Source organism: Oncorhynchus mykiss, chromosome 2 (assembly GCF_013265735.2).
Source record: "Oncorhynchus mykiss isolate Arlee chromosome 2, USDA_OmykA_1.1, whole genome shotgun sequence".
In the NCBI taxonomy this organism is placed as follows: Eukaryota; Metazoa; Chordata; class Actinopteri; order Salmoniformes; family Salmonidae; genus Oncorhynchus; species Oncorhynchus mykiss.
This window is the reverse complement of record NC_048566.1, coordinates 8,782,988-8,803,903: the sequence shown is the minus strand read 5'-3', so window position 1 is coordinate 8,803,903 and position 20,916 is coordinate 8,782,988. Positions and strand designations below refer to the sequence as shown.

The following is a 20,916-nucleotide window of genomic DNA, read 5'->3' as shown; positions in this document are numbered from 1 at the left end:
GTAGATGAAGGCGAGTTGACAGGTTAAAGAAGGATTTTTCAGCCTTGAGACGTGGATTGTGTGTGAGCCATTCAGAGGGTGAATGGACAAGACAAAATATTTAAGTGCCTTTGAACAGGTTATGGTAGTAGGTGTCAGGCACACCGGTTTGTATCAAGAACTGCAACGCTGCTGGGTTTTTCACACTCAACAGTTTTCCCTGTGTATTTTTTATTTATTTTACTAGGCAAGTCAGTTAAGAACAAATTCTTATTTTCAATGACGGCCTAGGAACAGTGGGTTAACTGCCTGTTCAGGGGCAGAAGGACAGATTTGTACCTTGGACAGATTTGTACCTTGTCAGCTCGGGGATTTGAACTTGCAACCTTCCGGTTACCAGCCCAATGCTCTAACCACTAGGCTACCCTGCCTAGTGGCCTAGTTGTATCAAGAATAGTTCACCACCCAAAGGACTTCCAGCCAACTTGACACAACTGTGGGAAGCATTTAAGTTAACATGGGCCAGCATCCCTGTGGAATGCTTTCAACACCTTGTAGGATTCCATGCCCCAGCGAATTGAGGCTGTTCTGAGGGCATACTTTCATTCCGCAGTACTAGAGGGCAGAGTTAGCTATTCAACTGAAGTCATAAATTAGTCCTCTTAAAATGTAGTTCTCATTATTTCTTGCTGTAGTTTTTTATGAATCTCCACTGTTTCTGCGACTCTGTATTAGCTTGCTCTTACGAGGATTTAGGTTCAGTTGTTACGAGGGTTTAGGTTCAGGTCGTTACGAGGGTTTAGGTTCAGGTTGTTACGAGGGTTTAGATTCAGGTTGTTACGAGGGTTTAGGTTCAGGTTGTTACGAGGGTTTAGGCTCAGGTTGTTACGAGGGTTTAGATTCAGGTTGTTACGAGGGTTTGATTCAGGTTGTTACGAGGGTTTAGGTTCAGGTTGTTACGAGGGTTTAGATTCAGGTTGTTACGAGGGTTTAGGTTCAGGTTGTTACGAGGGTTTAGGATCAGGTTGTTGTTTCTAAAAGGGTAGCATGCCCATCCTCCAACTAAATATTTCCTAATACATTTCAACTTATTTGATGGAGTTGATTGCATGATTGATTCTAATATGATGCCATTTCAATATGAATGGATATTGCTGTCAGGCCTGAGAGTCAATAGATGGAGGTGACTGGTCTGACCATGGATGTGCTGTACAGAGTCCACATGGGTGAGTTGGGAGGCTGCCCTCTTGAGATAAGTGTGTAGATGGTATATTTAAGCAATAAGGCCCGAGGGGGTGTGGTATTGGGCCAATATTCCCAGGCTAAGGGTTGTTCTTAGGCACCATGGCAACGCGGTAAAAAGCAATGTTCTGATATACCACGGCTTTGAGCCAATCAGCATTCAGGGCTCGAACCACCCAGTTTATAATAATTCTTATGCGATGATCAAATCAAAACTTTGTGGATACAGAGAATCCACATGAATAACTCAGATAAAACAGCTAAAGTACTCGGTACAGTAACCAACAATAACATAATGATCCTCACCATCACAACCACCATCTAATAGGAGTTAGTTTTACTCTATAGAGAAGAACCCGACAGTATATTGGATACAAATAACAATGTTGAATGTTGAACCTTCATTGGAATTTATATCACTCATAAACGAGTCATAGAGATCGTTATCAGAGGCTAATGGCTATAGATTACCATGGTGTACTAGCAAGAGGCATACGGAATGGGGTTGTAGGCGTGTGCAATACGCCTCACATCCATCCAAGACATTGATTATAATCGGGAACAGTTTGCCCTTATTAATAGCCTCCTTTGAACAGTGGATTACACATTCATGGGACTCCATAGAAAGTAGTCATATTTTCCATTTGTATTGAGCCTGTCCATCTGCGTGGAAGGAACCATGAGGTGTTTACAGGTATCCAACCAAGGCCTGGAAGAAAGGATCCCTTCCTATGAGGAACTGGAAAAGCTGGAGAATGAGGAGGCTGGGGACAGACCCAAATGGGACAACAAGGCCCAGTACATGCTAACTATCGTAGGTTTCTGTGTGGGACTGGGGAACGTCTGGCGCTTCCCGTACCTTTGCCAGAGCCATGGGGGAGGTAGGTGTTGTTGAATGTGTTGTTGAGGAGTAGGGTTGCAGAATAGCAGTAACTTTCCTAAAATTCATGGGTTTTCCAGAAATCCTGGTTTGAAGATTCCCTTAATACAGAGGGGAATAAGTAGGAAATACGGACATTTTGGGAAAGTTACTGTAATTTTGCAACTCTGTGTTTCTTTATGTACATACAACAGCAACAGATAACCTCTCCTCCACCCTGCTTCCTGTTCTGTTCTCAGGTGCATTCATGATTCCTTTCCTGATCCTACTGGTTCTAGAAGGTGTTCCCCTGCTCCATCTGGAGTTTGCTATTGGTCAACGTCTAAGGAAAGGCAGTGTAGGTGTCTGGTCTGCCATCCATCCATACTTGACTGGCATTGGTAAGCAAAACACTCCATAGGAATTTAGACATGGGTAAAAATGGACCAAATCTCATTGGGCCACGGTGTTGTGTTGTGTTCCATAGGCATTGGTTCCATGTGTGTGTCCTTTCTGGTCAGCCTGTACTACAACACCATCATGGCCTGGGTGATGTGGTACTTCTTTAACTCCTTCCAAGAGACGCTGCCTTGGAGCCAATGTCCCCTCAATGCCAACATGACAGGTAAGGCATCCATAGATAGCTAAGTTATCATGATGGAAAATGATTCACTTTATACACACCCCTTATTTCTTTACCTGTAACTCTGTCTTCAATTGCATCATTCTATTGTATTTTGCCATGTGAATGAATGAAATGAACTTTCCCCAGGCCTGGTGTCAGAGTGTGAAAGAAGCTCTCCAGTGGATTACTATTGGTACAGAGAGACCCTGAACACCACTCCAGACATAGATAACACAGGTGGGCTACAGTGGTGGATGGTCCTATGCCATGTGTCTGCCTGGGCGTTGCTGTTTATCTGCATAAGTCGAGGCATTGAGACTACTGGGAAGGTACGGCATAACCTCTGCACAGCAAATCACTTTCTAATACTAAAGCAGCAGCAGCTGTCAATGTCAAAATGATCAAGGTTATGTTTATAGGCATTTGATTATTGAAGCGCTGAATCAAGGTTTCCTTTTTAGGACATTATAGCCATATACAAAACAATACAGAATGATTTGTTTTACTATACTGAACAAAAATATAAATGCAGCATGCAACATTTTCAACAATTTTACTGAATTATAGTTCATATAAGGAAATTAATTAATTGAAATAAATTCATTAGGCCCAAATCTATGGATTTCACATGACTGGGCAGGGGCAGGGGGCAGGGGGCAGGGGCCCAGCCAATTACATGTATATTAAGCCGATTGGGCATACTGCCATATTCTCTAAAATGACATAAAGGCTTATGGTAGAGAAATTATCATTCAACTCTCTGGCAACTGCTTTGGTGGACATTCCTACAGTCAGCATGCCAATTGCACGCTCCCTCAAAACTTGAGACATCTGTGGCATTGTGTTGTGTGACAAACCTGCACATTTTAGAGTGGCCTTTTATTGTCCCCAGCACAAGGTGCACCTGTGTAATGATCATGCTGTTAATTAGCTTCTTGATATGCCACACCTGTCAGGTGGATGGATTATCTTGGCAAAGGAGAAATGCTCACTAACAGGGATGTAAACAAAATGTGTGCATAAAATTGGACAGAAATAAGCTTTTCGTGTGCATGGAACATTTCTGTGATCTTTTATTTCAACTCATGAAACATGGGACCAACTCTTTACATTCTGAGTCTATATTTTAGTTCAGTTTATATATTGATGCAATAAAGCATGTTACCATAGCACTCAAATGACCCAGCTGTTTTTAATAACGGCTTTGTTGACCTTTCTGACACCCCTTCGACAGTGTAAACAGTTGTAGACAGTGTTCACGTTCTAATTTGAACGTATTTTATATATTTGTATTATATATGGTATTATATATTGTATATACAGTGTATGTCACCATGGTGCAATCCTGGACATACAATTGTTGTAGTTTGTAGTTTATTTGAAAATACCAACTTTTCAAACACTCGTGGTAGACAAATATGGTTTATATAGAGTTTCAGCTAAAAGACAAACACATTTAGTATTTTGATTACCTCTCAGAAAACCAAATAATATTTGAAGGTATTTGAATATATGGCTGTCAAATATTTTATGAAGAATCCAAAAATTATAACAGTTAGTTGAATTAGTCAACATATTTTATTATAAGCAAGTGGTTTGTAGGACTCTTAGATATGAGTCTTAATTTAGCCTATAACCTAGAATGAAATACACGAGGGACAAGGAATCACCTCAACATTAGACTAGACCATATTTGAAGCTTTAAACTAACAAATATATTTTCATAATGAGTAAGACATAAGGTAATCCAGTAACACATGACATTACGTTTTACTTGTGTACTTGTGTAGTAACTTTGTCATTATTACAACAAGAACATTGTTGTTAAATTTGAGTTGATTTATAATTGAATAATAATGGAGTTATGACATAAGTGGAATAAGGAACAGTCACTATTCCTCTTGTGTAAAGTAGTTACAAAAACACTCAGGTCACTGCTATGCGATTAAAATGCAATTGACAAAGTATTGTGTAACAATAAGCTAATAAAATGTTGTTCCAAAAGTAATTAAAGTTTATTACACAGGTACAAGAACAGTTTCATGTTAAATGTTACTGAGAAAGCTAACAGTAACAAAATACGTCCATATAAGTGTCGAAAGGAAACTAAATGTCCCAACTACAGACAACACAGGTGGAAAATCATGTTAGTTTGTATTCTGAGTAAACGATCCCTTTAAAGATGGTATCGTGTGTGTTTGAAAACAAGAACACTTGCCCTCAGATGGACAAAGAGGTTCGAAGTTGTTTTTTCTAAGCGTTCAACTTGCTGTTAGCAATGTTTGCAAATGGCTTTGAATTACTCTGCAGTGTTTTCAGGTGTCATAAAATGAATTGCAGCTTTCGACCTTTTCAGTGGCATGTTGAAGAATCATTCAGTGGTTGAGCGTCACCACGTATTTATTCTTATCTGTACAAAATATCATTGGTTAATTGGTTTGACTTGATTTTGTGCACCTGGGGCAATGGACATACAGGAGAATGTACATTTACAAAATGCTTAGATAGAAATGTATCGTGTAGATCAAATATATGACTGTCCGATAAATTGGAATAGTATGGGTCATTGTGTGTTGTCTATTCATTCTATTTCTGCCAAGAGTGTGCAAAGCTGTCATCAAGGCAACGAGTGGCTATTTGAAGAATCTCAAATATAAAATATATTTTGATTTGTTTAACCATTTTTTTGTTACTACATGATTCCATGTGTGTTATTTCATAGTTTTGATGTCTTCACTATTATTCTACAATGTAGAAAATAGTAAAAATAAAGAAAACCCCTTGAATGAGTAGGTGTTCTTAAACTTTTGACCGATAGTGTACGTATGTCACTATTTGGAGTCCATTTTAGCATATTTTCTATAATAGCACACAAAACAGTAACTGTCCAACTTCCTAAAAGCATTCCTCTCTCCTCCCATTAGGCTGTGTATATCACCTCAACATTACCCTGTGGTCTCCTCCCATTAGGCTGTGTATATCCCCTCAACATTACCCTGTGGTCTCCTCCAATTTGGCTGTGTATATCACCTCAACATTACCCTGTGGTCTCCTCCCATTAGGCTGTGTATATCACCTCAACATTACCCTGTGGTCTCCTCCCATTAGGCTGTGTATATCACCTCAACATTACCCTGTGGTCTCCTCCCATTAGGCTGTGTATATCCCCTCAACATTACCCTGTGGTCTCCTCCCATTAGGCTGTGTATTTCACCTCAACATTACCCTGTGGTCTCCTCCCATTAGGCTGTGTATATCACCTCATCATTACCCTGTGGTCTCCTCCAATTAGGCTGTGTATATCACCTCAACATTACCCTGTGGTCTCCTCCAATTAGGCTGTGTATATCACCTCAACATTACCCTGTGGTCTCCTCCCATTAGGCTGTGTATATCACCTCAACATTACCCTGTGGTCTCCTCCCATTAGGCTGTGTATATCACCTCAACATTACCCTGTGGTCTCCTCCCATTAGGCTGTGTATATCCCCTCAACATTACCCTGTGGTCTCCTCCCATTAGGCTGTGTATTTCACCTCAACATTACCCTGTGGTCTCCTCCCATTAGGCTGTGTATATCACCTCATCATTACCCTGTGGTCTCCTCCCATTAGGCTGTGTATATCCCCTCAACATTACCCTGTGGTCTCCTCCCATTAGGCTGTGTATATCACCTCAACATTACCCTGTGGTCTCCTCCCATTAGGCTGTGTATTTCACCTCAACATTACCCTGTGGTCTCCTCCCATTAGGCTGTGTATATCACCTCAACATTACCCTGTGGTCTCCTCCCATTAGGCTGTGTATATCACCTCAACATTACCCTGTGGTCTCCTCCCATTAGGCTGTGTATATCACCTCAACATTACCCTGTGGTCTCCTCCCATTAGGCTGTGTATATCACCTCAACATTACCCTGTGGTCTCCTCCCATTAGGCTGTGTATATCACCTCAACATTACCCTGTGGTCTCCTCCCATTAGGCTGTGTATATCACCTCAACATTACCCTGTGGTCTCCTCCCATTAGGCTGTGTATATCCCCTCAACATTACCCTGTGGTCTCCTCCCATTAGGCTGTGTATTTCATCTCAACATTACCCTGTGGTCTCCTCCCATTAGGCTGTGTATATCACCTCAACATTACCCTGTGGTCTCCTCCCATTAGGCTGTGTATATCACCTCAACATTACCCTGTGGTCTCCTCCCATTAGGCTGTGTATATCCCCTCAACATTACCCTGTGGTCTCCTCCCATTAGGCTGTGTATATCACCTCAACATTACCCTGTGGTCTCCTCCCATTAGGCTGTGTATTTCACCTCAACATTACCCTGTGGTCTCCTCCCATTAGGCTGTGTATATCACCTCATCATTACCCTGTGGTCTCCTCCCATTAGGCTGTGTATATCCCCTCAACATTACCCTGTGGTCTCCTCCCATTAGGCTGTGTATATCACCTCAACATTACCCGGTGGTCTCCTCCCATTAGGCTGTGTATTTCACCTCAACATTACCCTGTGGTCTCCTCCCATTAGGCTGTGTATATCACCTCATCATTACCCTGTGGTCTCCTCCCATTAGGCTGTGTATATCACCTCAACATTACCCTGTGGTCTCCTCCCATTAGGCTGTGTATATCACCTCAACATTACCCTGTGGTCTCCTCCCATTAGGCTGTGTATATCACCTCAACATTACCCTGTGATCTCCTCCCATTAGGCTGTGTATATTACCTCAACATTACCCTGTGATCTCCTCCCATTAGGCTGTGTATATCACCTCAACATTACCTTATGTGGTGCTGACCATCTTTCTGATCAGAGGCTTGACCTTGAAAGGCTCCTTGAATGGAGTGAAGTTCCTCTTCACCCCAGATGTGAGTAGTTTACATTACTATCATCAAACAAAAGTATTTATTCAAAGTATATGATATTTCAAGTTCAGCCACAGATCCAGATCCACAAAGAGTGCATCTAAGGCCTTTTAGCTAGCATTAATATATGAGGTAGTATGATAGAATCAAAACGACACTCCTAACAACTTTTCTATGGGTGTGTGTTTCTCCAGATGAATGAACTAATGAACCCAACGACTTGGCTTGATGCGGGTGCCCAGGTTTTCTATTCATTCTCTTTGGCCTTTGGAGGTCTGCTGTCTTTCTCCAGCTACAACTCAGTGCAGTAAGTCCATACTGCTTGCTAATAACTACTAAATGACTTGTTGTTCACAACCCAGTTGAGACATTAAATCAATTCAAAATGTATCATATCTTGTACATAACCACTGCAAACTTAGGACCCAGTCCTACCTACCTCAAAGTGTGCAAGCTTAACTTTCATCGTAAAATATTTTTAGCCAAGATTTATGCAAAAGTTAAAGTGATGGTGCAATATATCTAGTTTAGATTCAGCCCTTATGGCTGGTTTCTGATGGGGTACGACAGTTGAACTAGATTCAACCATTATGGCTGGTTTCTGATGGGGTACGACAGTTGAACTAGATTCAACCATTATGGCTGGTTTCTGATGGGGTACGACAGTTGAACTAGATTCAACCATTATGGCTGGTTTCTGATGGGGTACGACAGTTGAACTAGATTCAACCATTATGGCTGGTTTCTGATGGGGTACGACAGTTGAACTAGATTCAACCATTATGGCTGGTTTCTGATGGGGTACGACAGTTGAACTAGATTCAAACCTCATTGCTTGATTCTGATGGGTAATCATAAATGTTATTCTTCAAGAATAAAAAATGGATTTACCAATTCCAGATTGCTCCTTTAATGTGGTCTATTTCTCCAGTAATAACTGTGAACAGCCATTCCAGATTGCTCCTTTAACGTGTTCTATCTTTCCAGTAATAACTGTGAACAGGATGCAGTCATCATCTCTATCGTGAACGGAGCCACTGCTGTCTACGCTGCAACAGTCATTTACACCATCATTGGCTTCCGAGCCACAGAGAAGTTTGATGACTGTATTTCTGGGTATGTACCTATTCCAGAATTAAACTAGAGTTGTTGCATGAAGATATGAACTACCCTCTAAATACATGTTTTTGCAGAAATATCCTGACCCTGCTGAATACATTTGATCTCCCAGAGGGCAACGTCACTGAGAGCAACTATGATCAGGTTCTTCATAGTCTCAATGGAACATATCCAGAGGTCATTCAGGGGCTCAACTTGAAGACCTGTGATTTGAATTCTTTCCTTAGTGAGGTGATTCATTCATTTTTATGAAATGGTACCTGAATGTAAAATGTTACCAATACAGTTGAAGTCGGAAGTTTATATACACTTAGATTGGAATCATTAAAATTCGTTTTCAACCACTCCACAAATTTCTTGTTAACAAACTATAGTTTTGGCAAGTCGGTGAGGACATCTACTTTATGCATGACACAAGTAATTTTTCCAACAATTGTTTACAGACAGATTATTTCACTTATAATTCACTGTATCACAATTCCAGTGGGTCAGAAGTTTACATACACTATGCCTTTAAACAGCTTGGAAAATTCTAGAAAATTATGTCATGGCTTTAGAAGCTTCTGATAGGCTAATTGACATCATTTGAGTCAATTGGAGGTGTACCTGTGGATGTATTTCAAGGCCTGCAAACCCAGTGCTTCTTTGCTTGACATCATGATTGACATCATGATTAAATCAAAAGAAATCAGCCAAGACCTCAGAAAAAATATTTTAGACCTTCACAGGTCTGGTTCATCCTTGGGAGAAATTTCCAAATGCTCCACGTTCATCTGTACAAACAATAGGACATAAGTATAAACACCATGGGACCACGCAGCTATCATACCGCTCAGGAAGGAGACGCATTCTGTCTCGTAGAGATGAACGTACTTTGGTGCGAAAAGTGCAAATCAATCCCAGAACAACAGCAAAAAACCTTGTGAAGATACTGGAGGAAACCGGTACAAAGTATCTATATCCACAGTAAAACAAGTCCTATATCAACATAACCTGAAAGGCCCCTCAGCAAGTAAGAAGCCACTGCTCCAAAACCGCCATAAAAAAAGCCAGACTACGGTTTGTAACTGCCCATGGGGACAAAGATCGTACTTTTTGGAGAAATGTCCTCTGGTCTGATGAAACAAAAATAGAACTGTTTGGCCATAATGACCATCGTTATCTTTGGAAGAAAAAGGGGGAGACTTGCAAGCCAAAGAACATCATCCCAACCGTGAAGCAGGCAGGGTGGCAGCATCATGTTGTGGAGGTCCTTTGCTGCAGGAGGGACTGGTACATTTCACAAAATAGATGGCATCATGAGGAAGGGGAAATTATATGGATATGTTGAAGCAACATCTCAAGACATCAGTCAGGAAGTTAAAGCTTGGTCACAAATGGGTCTTCCAAATGGACAATGACCCCAAGCATACTTCCAAAGTTGTGGCAAAATGGCTTAAGGACAACAAAGTCAAGGTATTGGAGTGGCCATCACAAAGCCCTGACCTCAATCCTATAGAACATTTGTGGGCAGAACTGAAAAAGCGTGTGCGTGCAAGGAGGCCTAAAAACCTGACTCAGTTACACCAGCTTTGTCAGGAGGAATGGGCCAAAATTCACCCAAATTATTGTGGGATGCTTGTGGAAGGCTACCCGAAATATTTGACCTAAGTTAAACAATTTAAAGGCAATGCTACCAAATACTAATTGAGTGTGTGTAAACTTCTGACCCACTGGGAATGTGATGAAAGAAATAAAAACTGAAATAAATAATTCTCTCTACTATTATTCTGACATTTCACATTCTTAAAATTAAGTGGTAATCCTAACTGACCTAAAACAGGGAATTTTTACTAGGATTAAATGTCAAGAATTGTGAAAAAATTATTTTAAATGTATTTGGCTAAGGTGTACGTAAACTTCCGACTTCAAATGCATTTGTATAAGATTTGGTGAGATGGATACAACACAAGTGGAGTATATGAAGCTTAAATATATCTTAGTTGCTAGGCTTCTGATTCATTCTCTCCTTGTCTTGGTACAGGGGGTTGAAGGAACTGGTCTGGCCTTTATCGTGTTCACAGAGGCCATCACTAAGATGCCTGTATCTCCTGTTTGGTCAGTCTTGTTCTTCATCATGCTCTTCTGTCTCGGCCTGTCCTCCATGTTTGGCAATATCGAAGGAGTTCTGGTACCACTTCAGGACCTGGGTGTTTTCCCCAAGAGTTGGCCCAAAGAAGCCATCGCTGGTGAGATGAGACAAAGACATATGTCCCTTACACCATTTTGAAGGATGGAGATCCCTTTGTTAAATATCTTTATCTTCTTCTTCTGTTACAGGGATAACATGTGTCCTCTGCTGCCTTGTTGGATTAATATTTGTTCAAGGCTCAGGGAACTACTGGCTGTCCCTCTTTGACAGCTATGGCGGGTCCATTCCTCTGCTGATCATTGCATTCTGTGAGATGGTCGGGGTTGTGTACCTCTATGGTATTGATAGGTGAGAATCAAATTCATTCAGTGAGATGTTGGGGGTTACGTTACTCTATGGCATTGAAAGGTGAGTAATGCATTAATCCAGTGAGATGTTGGGGGTTACGTTACTCTATGGCATTGAAAGGTGAGTAATACATTCATTCAGTGAGATGTTGGGGGTTACGTTACTCTATGGCATTGACAGGTTAGTATTGAAACAAAATTCTGTTGATTAACATGGTCCTTACATTCACCGTAGATTCATTAGAGTCTGGGCACTAATGAATGTTGACTATGTATGTTATTCAAACAGGTTCAACGATGATATTGAGTTCATGATCGGCCACAAGCCCAACCTCTTCTGGCAGATCACATGGAGATTTGTCAGCCCCGCCATCATGTTTGTCATCTTTGTGTTCTACTTTATCACTAAAGTCCAAGAAACACCCATGTACAAAGCCTGGAATCCTGAATCGGTAACGTTTCACTTTGTTGTCAGTGGCCAAATTAGTTATGAAATGAGGAGATTTCCCCTTGCATAATAGTAAATCAACTTGCATGCACATGTTCTCTATTGGGTGTTTGAAAGGATCTCACTAGACATTGGCATCAGTAGCCTATAAACACACTTAACAAGGTTATTACTGTTTCTTCACAGGACAACTTCCCTACATTGGAGGAGAAGGAATATCCAACCTGGATCTTTGCTATAATCTTCATCCTGGCAGGAATCCCAGGTCTTTCTGTACCTCTTACGGCTATTTACAAATGTTTGAGGAACCGCTGCTGCAAGAAGGATAATGAGTTTAAACAAGATGACTTAAACACTATTGCCAAGCAAGTTCAACTGACGGATGAGGCTACCAAGAACAAACCAGACATCCCAGAGACAGCAGATGGAAGATAGTGATCAAATCACTAGCCAATTGTTGTTTTCATGACAGGCCTCCATTTATTTCCTTCATGCCACTGATAGCTGAAAGGAGTAGATACGTTTGATAGTTTTACAAGGTTGTATGGATGAGGTATGACAGAAAAGCCATCAGAGCTTACATTGATTGACACATTGTTGTAATTTTTGTGCTGAAAAGTCAACATTAAACTAAATTATATCCTTTGTTCTTGTTATGTTCTTGTTATAGTATAGTCCACGGGGATTACCATTCAGTGTGTAGTTCTGGTCTTGCTATAGCATAGTCCTCGGGGATTACCATTCAGTGTGTAGTTCTGGTCTTGCTATAGCATAGTCCTCGGGGATTACCATTCAATGTGTAGTTCTGGTCTTGCTATAGCATAGTCCTCGGGGATTACCATTCAGTGTGTAGTTCTGGTCTTGCTATAGCATAGTCCTCGGGGATTACCATTCAGTGTGTAGTTCTGGTCTTGCTATAGCATAGTCCTCGGGGATTACCATTCAGTGTGTAGTTCTGGTCTTGCTATAGCATAGTCCTTGGGGATTACCATTCAGTGTGTAGTTCTGGTCTTGTTATAGCATAGTCCTCGGGGATTACCATTCAGTGTGTAGTTCTGGTCTTGCTATAGCATAGTCCTCGGGGATTACCATTCAGTGTGTAGTTCTGGTCTTGCTATAGCATAGTCCTCGGGGATTACCATTCAGTGTGTAGTTCTGGTCTTGCTATAGCATAGTCCTTGGGGATTACCATTCAGTGTGTAGGGCTGGTCTTGCTATAGCATAATCCTCGGGGATTACCATTCAGTGTGTAGTTCTGGTCTTGCTATAGCATAGTCCTCGGGGATTACCATTCAGTGTGTAGTTCTGGTCTTGCTATAGCATAGTCATCGGGGATTACCATTCAGTGTGTAGTTCTGGTCTTGCTATAGCATAGTCCTCGGGGATTACCATTCAGTGTGTAGTTCTGGTCTTGCTATAGCATAGTCCTTGGGGATTACCATTCAGTGTGTAGTTCTGGTCTTGTTATAGTATAGTCCTCAGGGATTACCATTCAGTGTGTAGTTCTGGTCTTGCTATAGCATAGTCCTCGGGGATTACCATTCAGTGTGTAGTTCTGGTCTTGCTATAGCATAGTCATCGGGGATTACCATTCAGTGTGTAGTTCTGGTCTTGCTATAGCATAGTCCTCGGTGATTACCATTCAATGTGTAGTTCTGGTCTTGCTATAGCATAGTCCTCGGGGATTACCATTCAGTGTGTAGTTCTGGTCTTGCTATAGCATAGTCCTCGGGGATTACCATTCAGTGTGTAGTTCTGGTCTTGCTATAGCATAGTCCTCGGGGATTACCATTCAGTGTGTAGTTCTGGTCTTGCTATAGCATAGTCCTTGGGGATTACCATTCAGTGTGTAGTTCTGGTCTTGTTATAGCATAGTCCTCGGGGATTACCATTCAGTGTGTAGTTCTGGTCTTGCTATAGCATAGTCCTCGGGGATTACCATTCAGTGTGTAGTTCTGGTCTTGCTATAGCATAGTCCTCGGGGATTACCATTCAGTGTGTAGTTCTGGTCTTGCTATAGCATAATCCTCGGGGATTACCATTCAGTGTGTAGTTCTGGTCTTGCTATAGCATAGTCATCGGGGATTACCATTCAGTGTGTAGTTCTGGTCTTGCTATAGCATAGTCCTCGGTGATTACCATTCAGTGTGTAGTTCTGGTCTTGCTATAGCATAGTCCTCGGTGATTACCATTCAATGTGTAGTGCTGGTCTTGCGACTTTGGGCTAATAAATATTCCAGATAATTTACTGATTATTTATGGAATAACGAATGGATCAGATTTATTTGATTCATCTGGTTATCTTGTTCAAATGAATCTGAAAGGGGCACCATTAAGGGTTGCTTATAGAGAGACTTTTGAATGAACTCCATCAGTAGTTATCATTAAACTTTACAGTGTTAATCCTATCAACAATATAATCATTTTTACCATGTTCTCATTCTGAACAGTCGTCGAGTGTCTGGAACCTCAAGAACTCAATAGCTCGTAAAGTAACACAATGCCACAAATAATTCATTTAAGGTTTTATTTACTAGACTAAATCAGGTGGAAAATGAGGTAGTTAAAGATACAATATAAAAGCAGGGTATAAGGAGATACAACACAGTTATTGAGGTGAGAATCTCCACAGGTCGATATGAATGAACTTCCATACTCAAGTCAGGCAGTACAACAGAATATTCACAGGATTTTTGAGAATGACTTGATCTTAGTAATTGAAAGAGACAATGAGAAAGGGGTTCACCAACACATTCTTTCACAACCGTGACCTTATAGAGAGCTTCACCAACCAGGAATAGACAATGAACTGGGCAATCAGTTAGCATCCGAATGTGGACAATGCCGGGACAGTATTGAATATGGGCTCGTAAATTCGACCAGCCGTCTTACAATTACTCAATGACTTCCACCACGTCACACACAACGCCACTTTCAGAGGAATTTGTGAATGCAATTGGTTATGTACTTGAATGCCGATGTTGCCTGACCAAGTGGATTCCTCGAGGATGTGATGGAGAAAAAAAACGTCCATTGTCCTCTTCTCTTGACAGTAGTGATATGAGGCCAACAGGCCAAAAATAGCTCACAGCCAAAGGAGTGAGTCCCACTTCTCTCTCTCGCGCAGTCCTCCGTCCTCAGTCCCGGAAGGTAAAGTCTATTAGAGTTGTTTTCATTCTTTCTCTGATCCAGGTCGGGATGTATTGTGAAGTCAGTCCTCCGTCCTCAGTCCCGGAAGGTAAAGTCTATTAGAGTTGTTTTCATTCTTTCTCTGATCCAGGTCGGGATGTATTGTGAAGTCAGTCCTCCGTCCTCAGCCCCGGAAGGTAAAGTCTATTAGAGTTGTTTTCATTCTTTCTCTGATCCAGGTCGGGATGTATTGTGAAGTCAGTCCTCCGTCCTCAGTCCCGGAAGGTAAAGTCTATTAGAGTTGTTTTCATTCTTTCTCTGATCCAGGTCGGGATGTATTGTGAAGTCAGTCCTCCGTCCTCAGTCCCGGAAGGTAAAGTCTATTAGAGTTGTTTTCATTCTTTCTCTGATCCAGGTCGGGATGTATTGTGAAGTCAGTCCTCCGTCCTCAGCCCCGGAAGGTAAAGTCTATTAGAGTTGTTTTCATTCTTTCTCTGATCCAGGTCGGGATGTATTGTGAAGTCAGTCCGTTGGTCTTGAATGAGAAACAGTGCGTTTCGCAGGATGCCCTCGGGGATGATTGCTTCCATCTGCGTAGGATACTTTTTCATTGATCGGTATTTGGTTTCCAAGGAGATGGGATCATTCGTCCAATGGGCCGCACCTCGCAGAAACGTGGTCTTGTCGTCTGTTAGTAAGTCCTATAATTTATAGGGATACTCACAGAGTGCGTGCTTATGATAGGCATCATGGGACCGCCCTGTGTATTCTAAGGATTCAGCATATCCCTGTTCTCTGTGAAAAACCTGACATCTCCTCATAAGTGCCCACAGCATGTTCCTACTGCACAAAACACAGTTCACCAATCTCTAGGATAACTGCATTATTCAAGATGGTGGGAGTATTGATAGGGGAGTTCTAGATGCAACATGCCATTGATTACTATGACAAAATGATAACCATTGTCATGTATTTATTATACCACAGAGCCTGGCCCAGTTGCAACTTCTACTGGCAGATAAAAAATAATATGTTTTATTGTCACATACACCGGATAGGTTCAATGAATGTCTTGTTTTACAGGGTCAACCATAGTAGTAAGGCACCCCTGGACTAAATTCAGTTCTAGTGCCTTGCTCAAGGGCACAACGACAGAGTTTTCATCTTGGGTATTCGAACCAGAGACCTTTCAGTTACTGATGCAACGCTCTAACTGCTAGACTACCGGCCGCCTTCATGGAGGCTGATCAGTCCCTTCACGTTCGTAATTTTTGTCTTCTACTTCGATGACACAGTCCCTGAGGTATCCTGAATTTGTAATATTCCCTCTAAACATAATAAGCAGTTAAACTACAGGGTTTTGAGATGTAGAAACTGATTGAAAACACATTAAGATATTGATGTCACAATCGACAATACCAGATTACATTCACAGGTTATGTTAGATACACAAGTCAGTGCATTGCTCCAGTTCATGTTGATAGACTAGCTCATACTGAGACTTTCTTTGTAGGAAAACTGTACCTATTAATGATTTTTATTTCGTTTCCCTTTCGGTAAATTTGTCTTGCAAATTTGGAGTTGAAGCCATATCCAGACTGGATCTACAGTGATCTACAGTCAGTGGTGTAGAGAGGAGTAGGCAGGAGGCAGTCACAGGTTTAGAACTACTGGTCCTTAGTTTAAGGACCATAGATCAAAGCAGGACGAAACCCAAACGCTGTTGTGCTCAAAATCTATCTTCATAAACAAAAAGGCACAGGGCGAACCCAAAGTGCAACATATAAAGTACTCAGGAAATAGTAGGAGAAATTCCTCTCAGGAAAACAAGTAACATTTACAATGACCCACAAAGACAAATGGCAGAGGGAGTATATATACAGTCATAGAGTGGGGATTGGAACCAGGTGTGTGTAATGATGACGAGACAGGTCCAGGGTTGATGAGTGAAGGATGTTTGCCAGCAGTAGGTTCGGCAGAAGCTAGAAGGCCAGCTACGCTGAATGCCTGAGCTGGACAGAAGGGGGAGCCAAAGCAAAGGCTGGTGTGACAGTACCCTCCATCCGAGGCGCTGCTCCAGCAGCGGGGCACTGCTGACCTCGGGGACAACCCCGGAGACGCTGTGCGCGTCGGTCAGGACGACGCCTGTGGAAGTCCCGAATGAGAGAACGATCCAGAACGTGATGTGCCGGAACCCAGCATCGATCTTCGGGACCGTACCCCTCCCAGTCGACCAGGTACTGGAGAAGCCCTCCAACAGGCTGCGGATGGAGTATGCCGGGGCCCCCTCGACGTGCAAGGGAGGGGGAGGTGCGTCGTGGGGTCCAGCACTAGCCAAGGGCCCAGCTGCTACCGGCCTGAGGAGAGATACATGAAATGAGGGTGAGATACGGTAATTGATGGGGAGTAGTAATCTGTACGTCACCTCATTGACTCTCCTCAGGACTTTGAATGGGCCCACAAACCCATGGGCTCAGCTTTTGGCAGGGCAGGTGGAGGAGCAGGTCCTTCGTAGAAAGCCAGACCCTGTCACCGGGATGAAAGACCAGGGCCCCACTGCGGCCTGCGCCCTCTGCTGGAGACGGGTGTGCGCGGTGTTCCATTCCTCCTTGGCAACAAAAAAAACCATTGAATGAGTAGGTGTGTCCAAACTTTTGACTGGTACAGTACATATTTTCAACACCTAGCAAGTCCAACCCAGTTTACTATGGATGGAAATTAAGTTAGTATTTTTCAGACCGGGCTAGTAGAAAATGTGCCAAACTGGCACACTGGCGAGTGACATTTTGGACCCGGGATAGTAGAATTTTAGGTCTACTAGCCCTGCTGGCCAGCACCAAAAATACTATAAAATTCCATCCAATCACAGTTTGTTGTGGTAATTGTGTGTCTTCTACTGTACAGAGGGTAGTGCGTACGGCCCAGCTACAGTGCCTTGCGAAAGTATTCGGCCCCCTTGAACTTTGCGACCTTTTGCCACATTTCAGGCTTCAAACATAAAGATATAAAACTGTATTTTTTTGTGAAGAATCAACAACAAGTGGGACACAATCATGAAGTGGAACGACATTTATTGGATATTTCAAACTTTTTATATATACAGTATATATATATATATATATATATATATATGTATATATATTTTTTGTCAGGGACCATGTACAACATGCCATCGCACCAGATTTAGCTAGATACAGTGCCTTGCGAAAGTATTCGGCCCCCTTGAACCCTGCGACCTTTTTGCCACATTTCACACAGCACACATTACTAGTGCTTTTCTGATTAAAAGTTAAGTCTGCTTTCAAAGATGCTTTCCTGGTCCCTTATATCATTGGTGTTTGAGGGCCTTGGAGCTGGCGATTGTAGTTTATGCTTCCAGTACTAAATTCATTCTCTGATCCTTTGATTGGTTGGACAACATGTCAGTTCATGCTTCAAGAGCAGTTTGGAGGATGTCCTCCGGAAGTTGTCATAATTACAGTGTAAGTCTATGGAAGGGGAGAGAACCAAGAGCCTCCTAGGTTTTGTATTGAAGTAAATGTACCCAGAAGAGGACGGAAGCTAGCTGTCCTCCGACTACACAATGGTGCTACCCTACAGAGTGTTGTTGAGGCTACTGTAGACCATTGCAAAACAGTGTGTTTTAATCAATTATTTGGTGACGTGAATACGGTCCTCCCCTTCCTCCTCTGAGGAACCTCCACTGGGTATATTAAACTTGTGCTATTGATCCTACTTAAACTGTGTCAAGGGGTCATCTCTTGCGCAACTCAGCATGGGGGAATGTGAGTTTAGATTAAAGCCACAATCTGGAGTTACTGAGGAAGATGGTCCTCCCCTTCCTCCTCTGAAGAGCCTTCACTGCTATAGACATACCATTCAAGCTCCTTCAGACTCCAAAACAATCTACCGAATGTTCTCAGCTTTTCTAATATCTGGTGGCCTAGCTGGTCTAGCGGTAATGCCAGTGTCAGCATAGGTTACAAATCTGGCCTTTACTGCCCTGTGACTCAAACTCTCTCTAGCATTCCCCACTGTCGTCCCCTCTCGCTCTCTCTGTTTAATACATTCAGAAAATACATACAAATATACATTTAAGAAAATAGTAATAAAATAGAACCAGTCATGGATAATCATGTATTTATCTGTTTGTTTTATTAGGGTTGATGTGCCTCCTTCACTGTGGCTCTGATCTTTACCATGGGCTCAGGAAACTACTGTCTGGAGATCTTCAACAGCTATGTAGGATCCCTGCCTCTACTCATCATAGTCTTCTTTGAGATCATCGCTGTGGTTTACATCTATGGGATAAACAAGTGAGGTCTACTCAATTTATGTGTTTTTTCCATCTATAAATGATCTCACTTCTGAACAAGCTCAATCTCAAGCGCAAAGATAACAAAATAGTATAAAATCTTCAACTCATCTGAGAATGTTTCTTTGTTCTCAGGTTCAGTGATGACATGGAGTGGAGGACGGGGCGAAGGCCCAACATTTTCAGGCCATGTGCAGAGTGATCAGCCTTCTGATGCTGCTGATGGTCTTCCTGGCTTACGTGGTTGTCCAGGCTGAAACTCAACCCACTTACGCTGCATGGAACCCTGACTATGTAAGAGACATCTTTTGTTGCATGTTGATGCATGTTGCAATGTTGCATCACTTCATGCTGAACTAGGACAAGATACAGATAACAATACATTATGATATTACTTCATGTTTAATCCAGTCATTTTACATCCAATAAACGCGATCGATGCAAACTTCACATATTTTTAGATGAACTGGGTAAAGAAACATCCTCTCCTTTCAATAGGTCCACTTCACCATGGCTGAGTTGCAGCCCTATCCCACTGGGTGTCTGCTGTGTGATGCTGTCTGCTCTCCCCTGTGTCTCCATCCCTCTAGTGGCCCTCTACAGATTCACCCTCTTCCTGAAGAAACATGTCATGGACAGAGGCAATCATAACCCCCTTTTAGAATGACACTTAAGTTCAGAGACATGTAGAACAACGAAGGAGAAGAATACTTAATCCATATCAGGCAGAAGTGTGTCTTCTGCAGTACTCAACTCCTCTGATACGCATACGCACACACACACACACACACACACACACACACACACACACACACACACACACATTCCCGATAGGGTACTTAGTGGTGAATTAAGGGTCATAATTTTGACCTGCACTCTACAGTAAAACAACACTCACTATCATAATCTTTCTGTGGAATTATTTATCCCTTTCAGTTTTTAATTACCTTCTCGCTTTCAAAACATAATTACTTATTGCTACATGGTCAGAAGGCCAATGATATTGATCAAATTGATAGGTTCGTTTTAAGGAAATAAACCTTATGTAATTGTTATGATTCAACAGTGTTTGAGCACTATTTTTTACTCCCACAGCTTCCTGCTTTTTGCATGGCATGTGTGGCTTGTTATTGGTGAGACTGATGCAAGAGGACCAGTAGGCAGCCAAGTTCATCACTGCACAATTATGTCCATGTGAAAAGACAGAGGCCGACTGTATCTACTGTAAATAAAGAAAGACACAGAACGGAACTAAATACGGAAAGCTCCTTACATCCTCTGTTTGATGTGCCAATATTTGTCATAATGAAAATGTGTAATGTGTAATGATCATGCTGTTTAATCAGATTATTGATATGTCACACCTGTCAGGTGGATGGATTATTTTGGTAAAGGAGAAATGCTCACAAAGAGAGATGTAAACACATTTGTGCACAACATTTGAAAGAAATACGATTTTTGGGAGTATGGAACATTTCCGGGATCTTTTATTTTAGCTAATGAAATATGGGATAAAGACTTTTACATTTTCTGTTTATATTGTTGTTCCGTATAACTTACATACTGTAAAGAACTTTTGCGTTATTTGTTATGGCTTCATGTTATCACTGGTCAAGTTTTGTCAGAACTCAATTGGTCTCTTGTGTGCGCGTGTGCGTCTGTGTGTGGGTTTTTGTCTGTGTGTGCATGTGTCATACGAGTGACACGGTTATCCTTTCTGTGGTGCGGGGGGACAGAGATATTGTCCCCTCATTGTCACGTGCTTTGGAATACTCTGGCTGCTTTTGTTGTCCCTCGTTCTGCTTTTCTGGCACTTTCATACAATGGTGCATTTTTACACACTGATTCTA

At 41.9% G+C, this 20,916-nt stretch overlaps 1 protein-coding gene across 1 annotated transcript; it reads left to right on the top strand.

Annotated features, from left to right (window-relative positions):
- The first annotated feature begins 1,900 nt into the window (after nucleotides 1-1,900).
- On the top strand, nucleotides 1,901-12,268 carry LOC110516599 (sodium-dependent neutral amino acid transporter B(0)AT1). Its single transcript, XM_036937181.1, has 12 exons — nucleotides 1,901-2,102; nucleotides 2,341-2,481; nucleotides 2,568-2,705; nucleotides 2,853-3,034; nucleotides 7,470-7,580; nucleotides 7,772-7,884; nucleotides 8,565-8,693; nucleotides 8,771-8,927; nucleotides 10,720-10,924; nucleotides 11,016-11,175; nucleotides 11,464-11,626; nucleotides 11,809-12,268. The coding sequence occupies exons 1-12, from the start codon at nucleotides 1,901-1,903 to the stop codon at nucleotides 12,055-12,057; spliced, it is 1,950 nt and encodes a 649-aa protein (XP_036793076.1). The 3' UTR covers nucleotides 12,058-12,268.
- The last annotated feature ends 8,648 nt before the right edge of the window (nucleotides 12,269-20,916 follow it).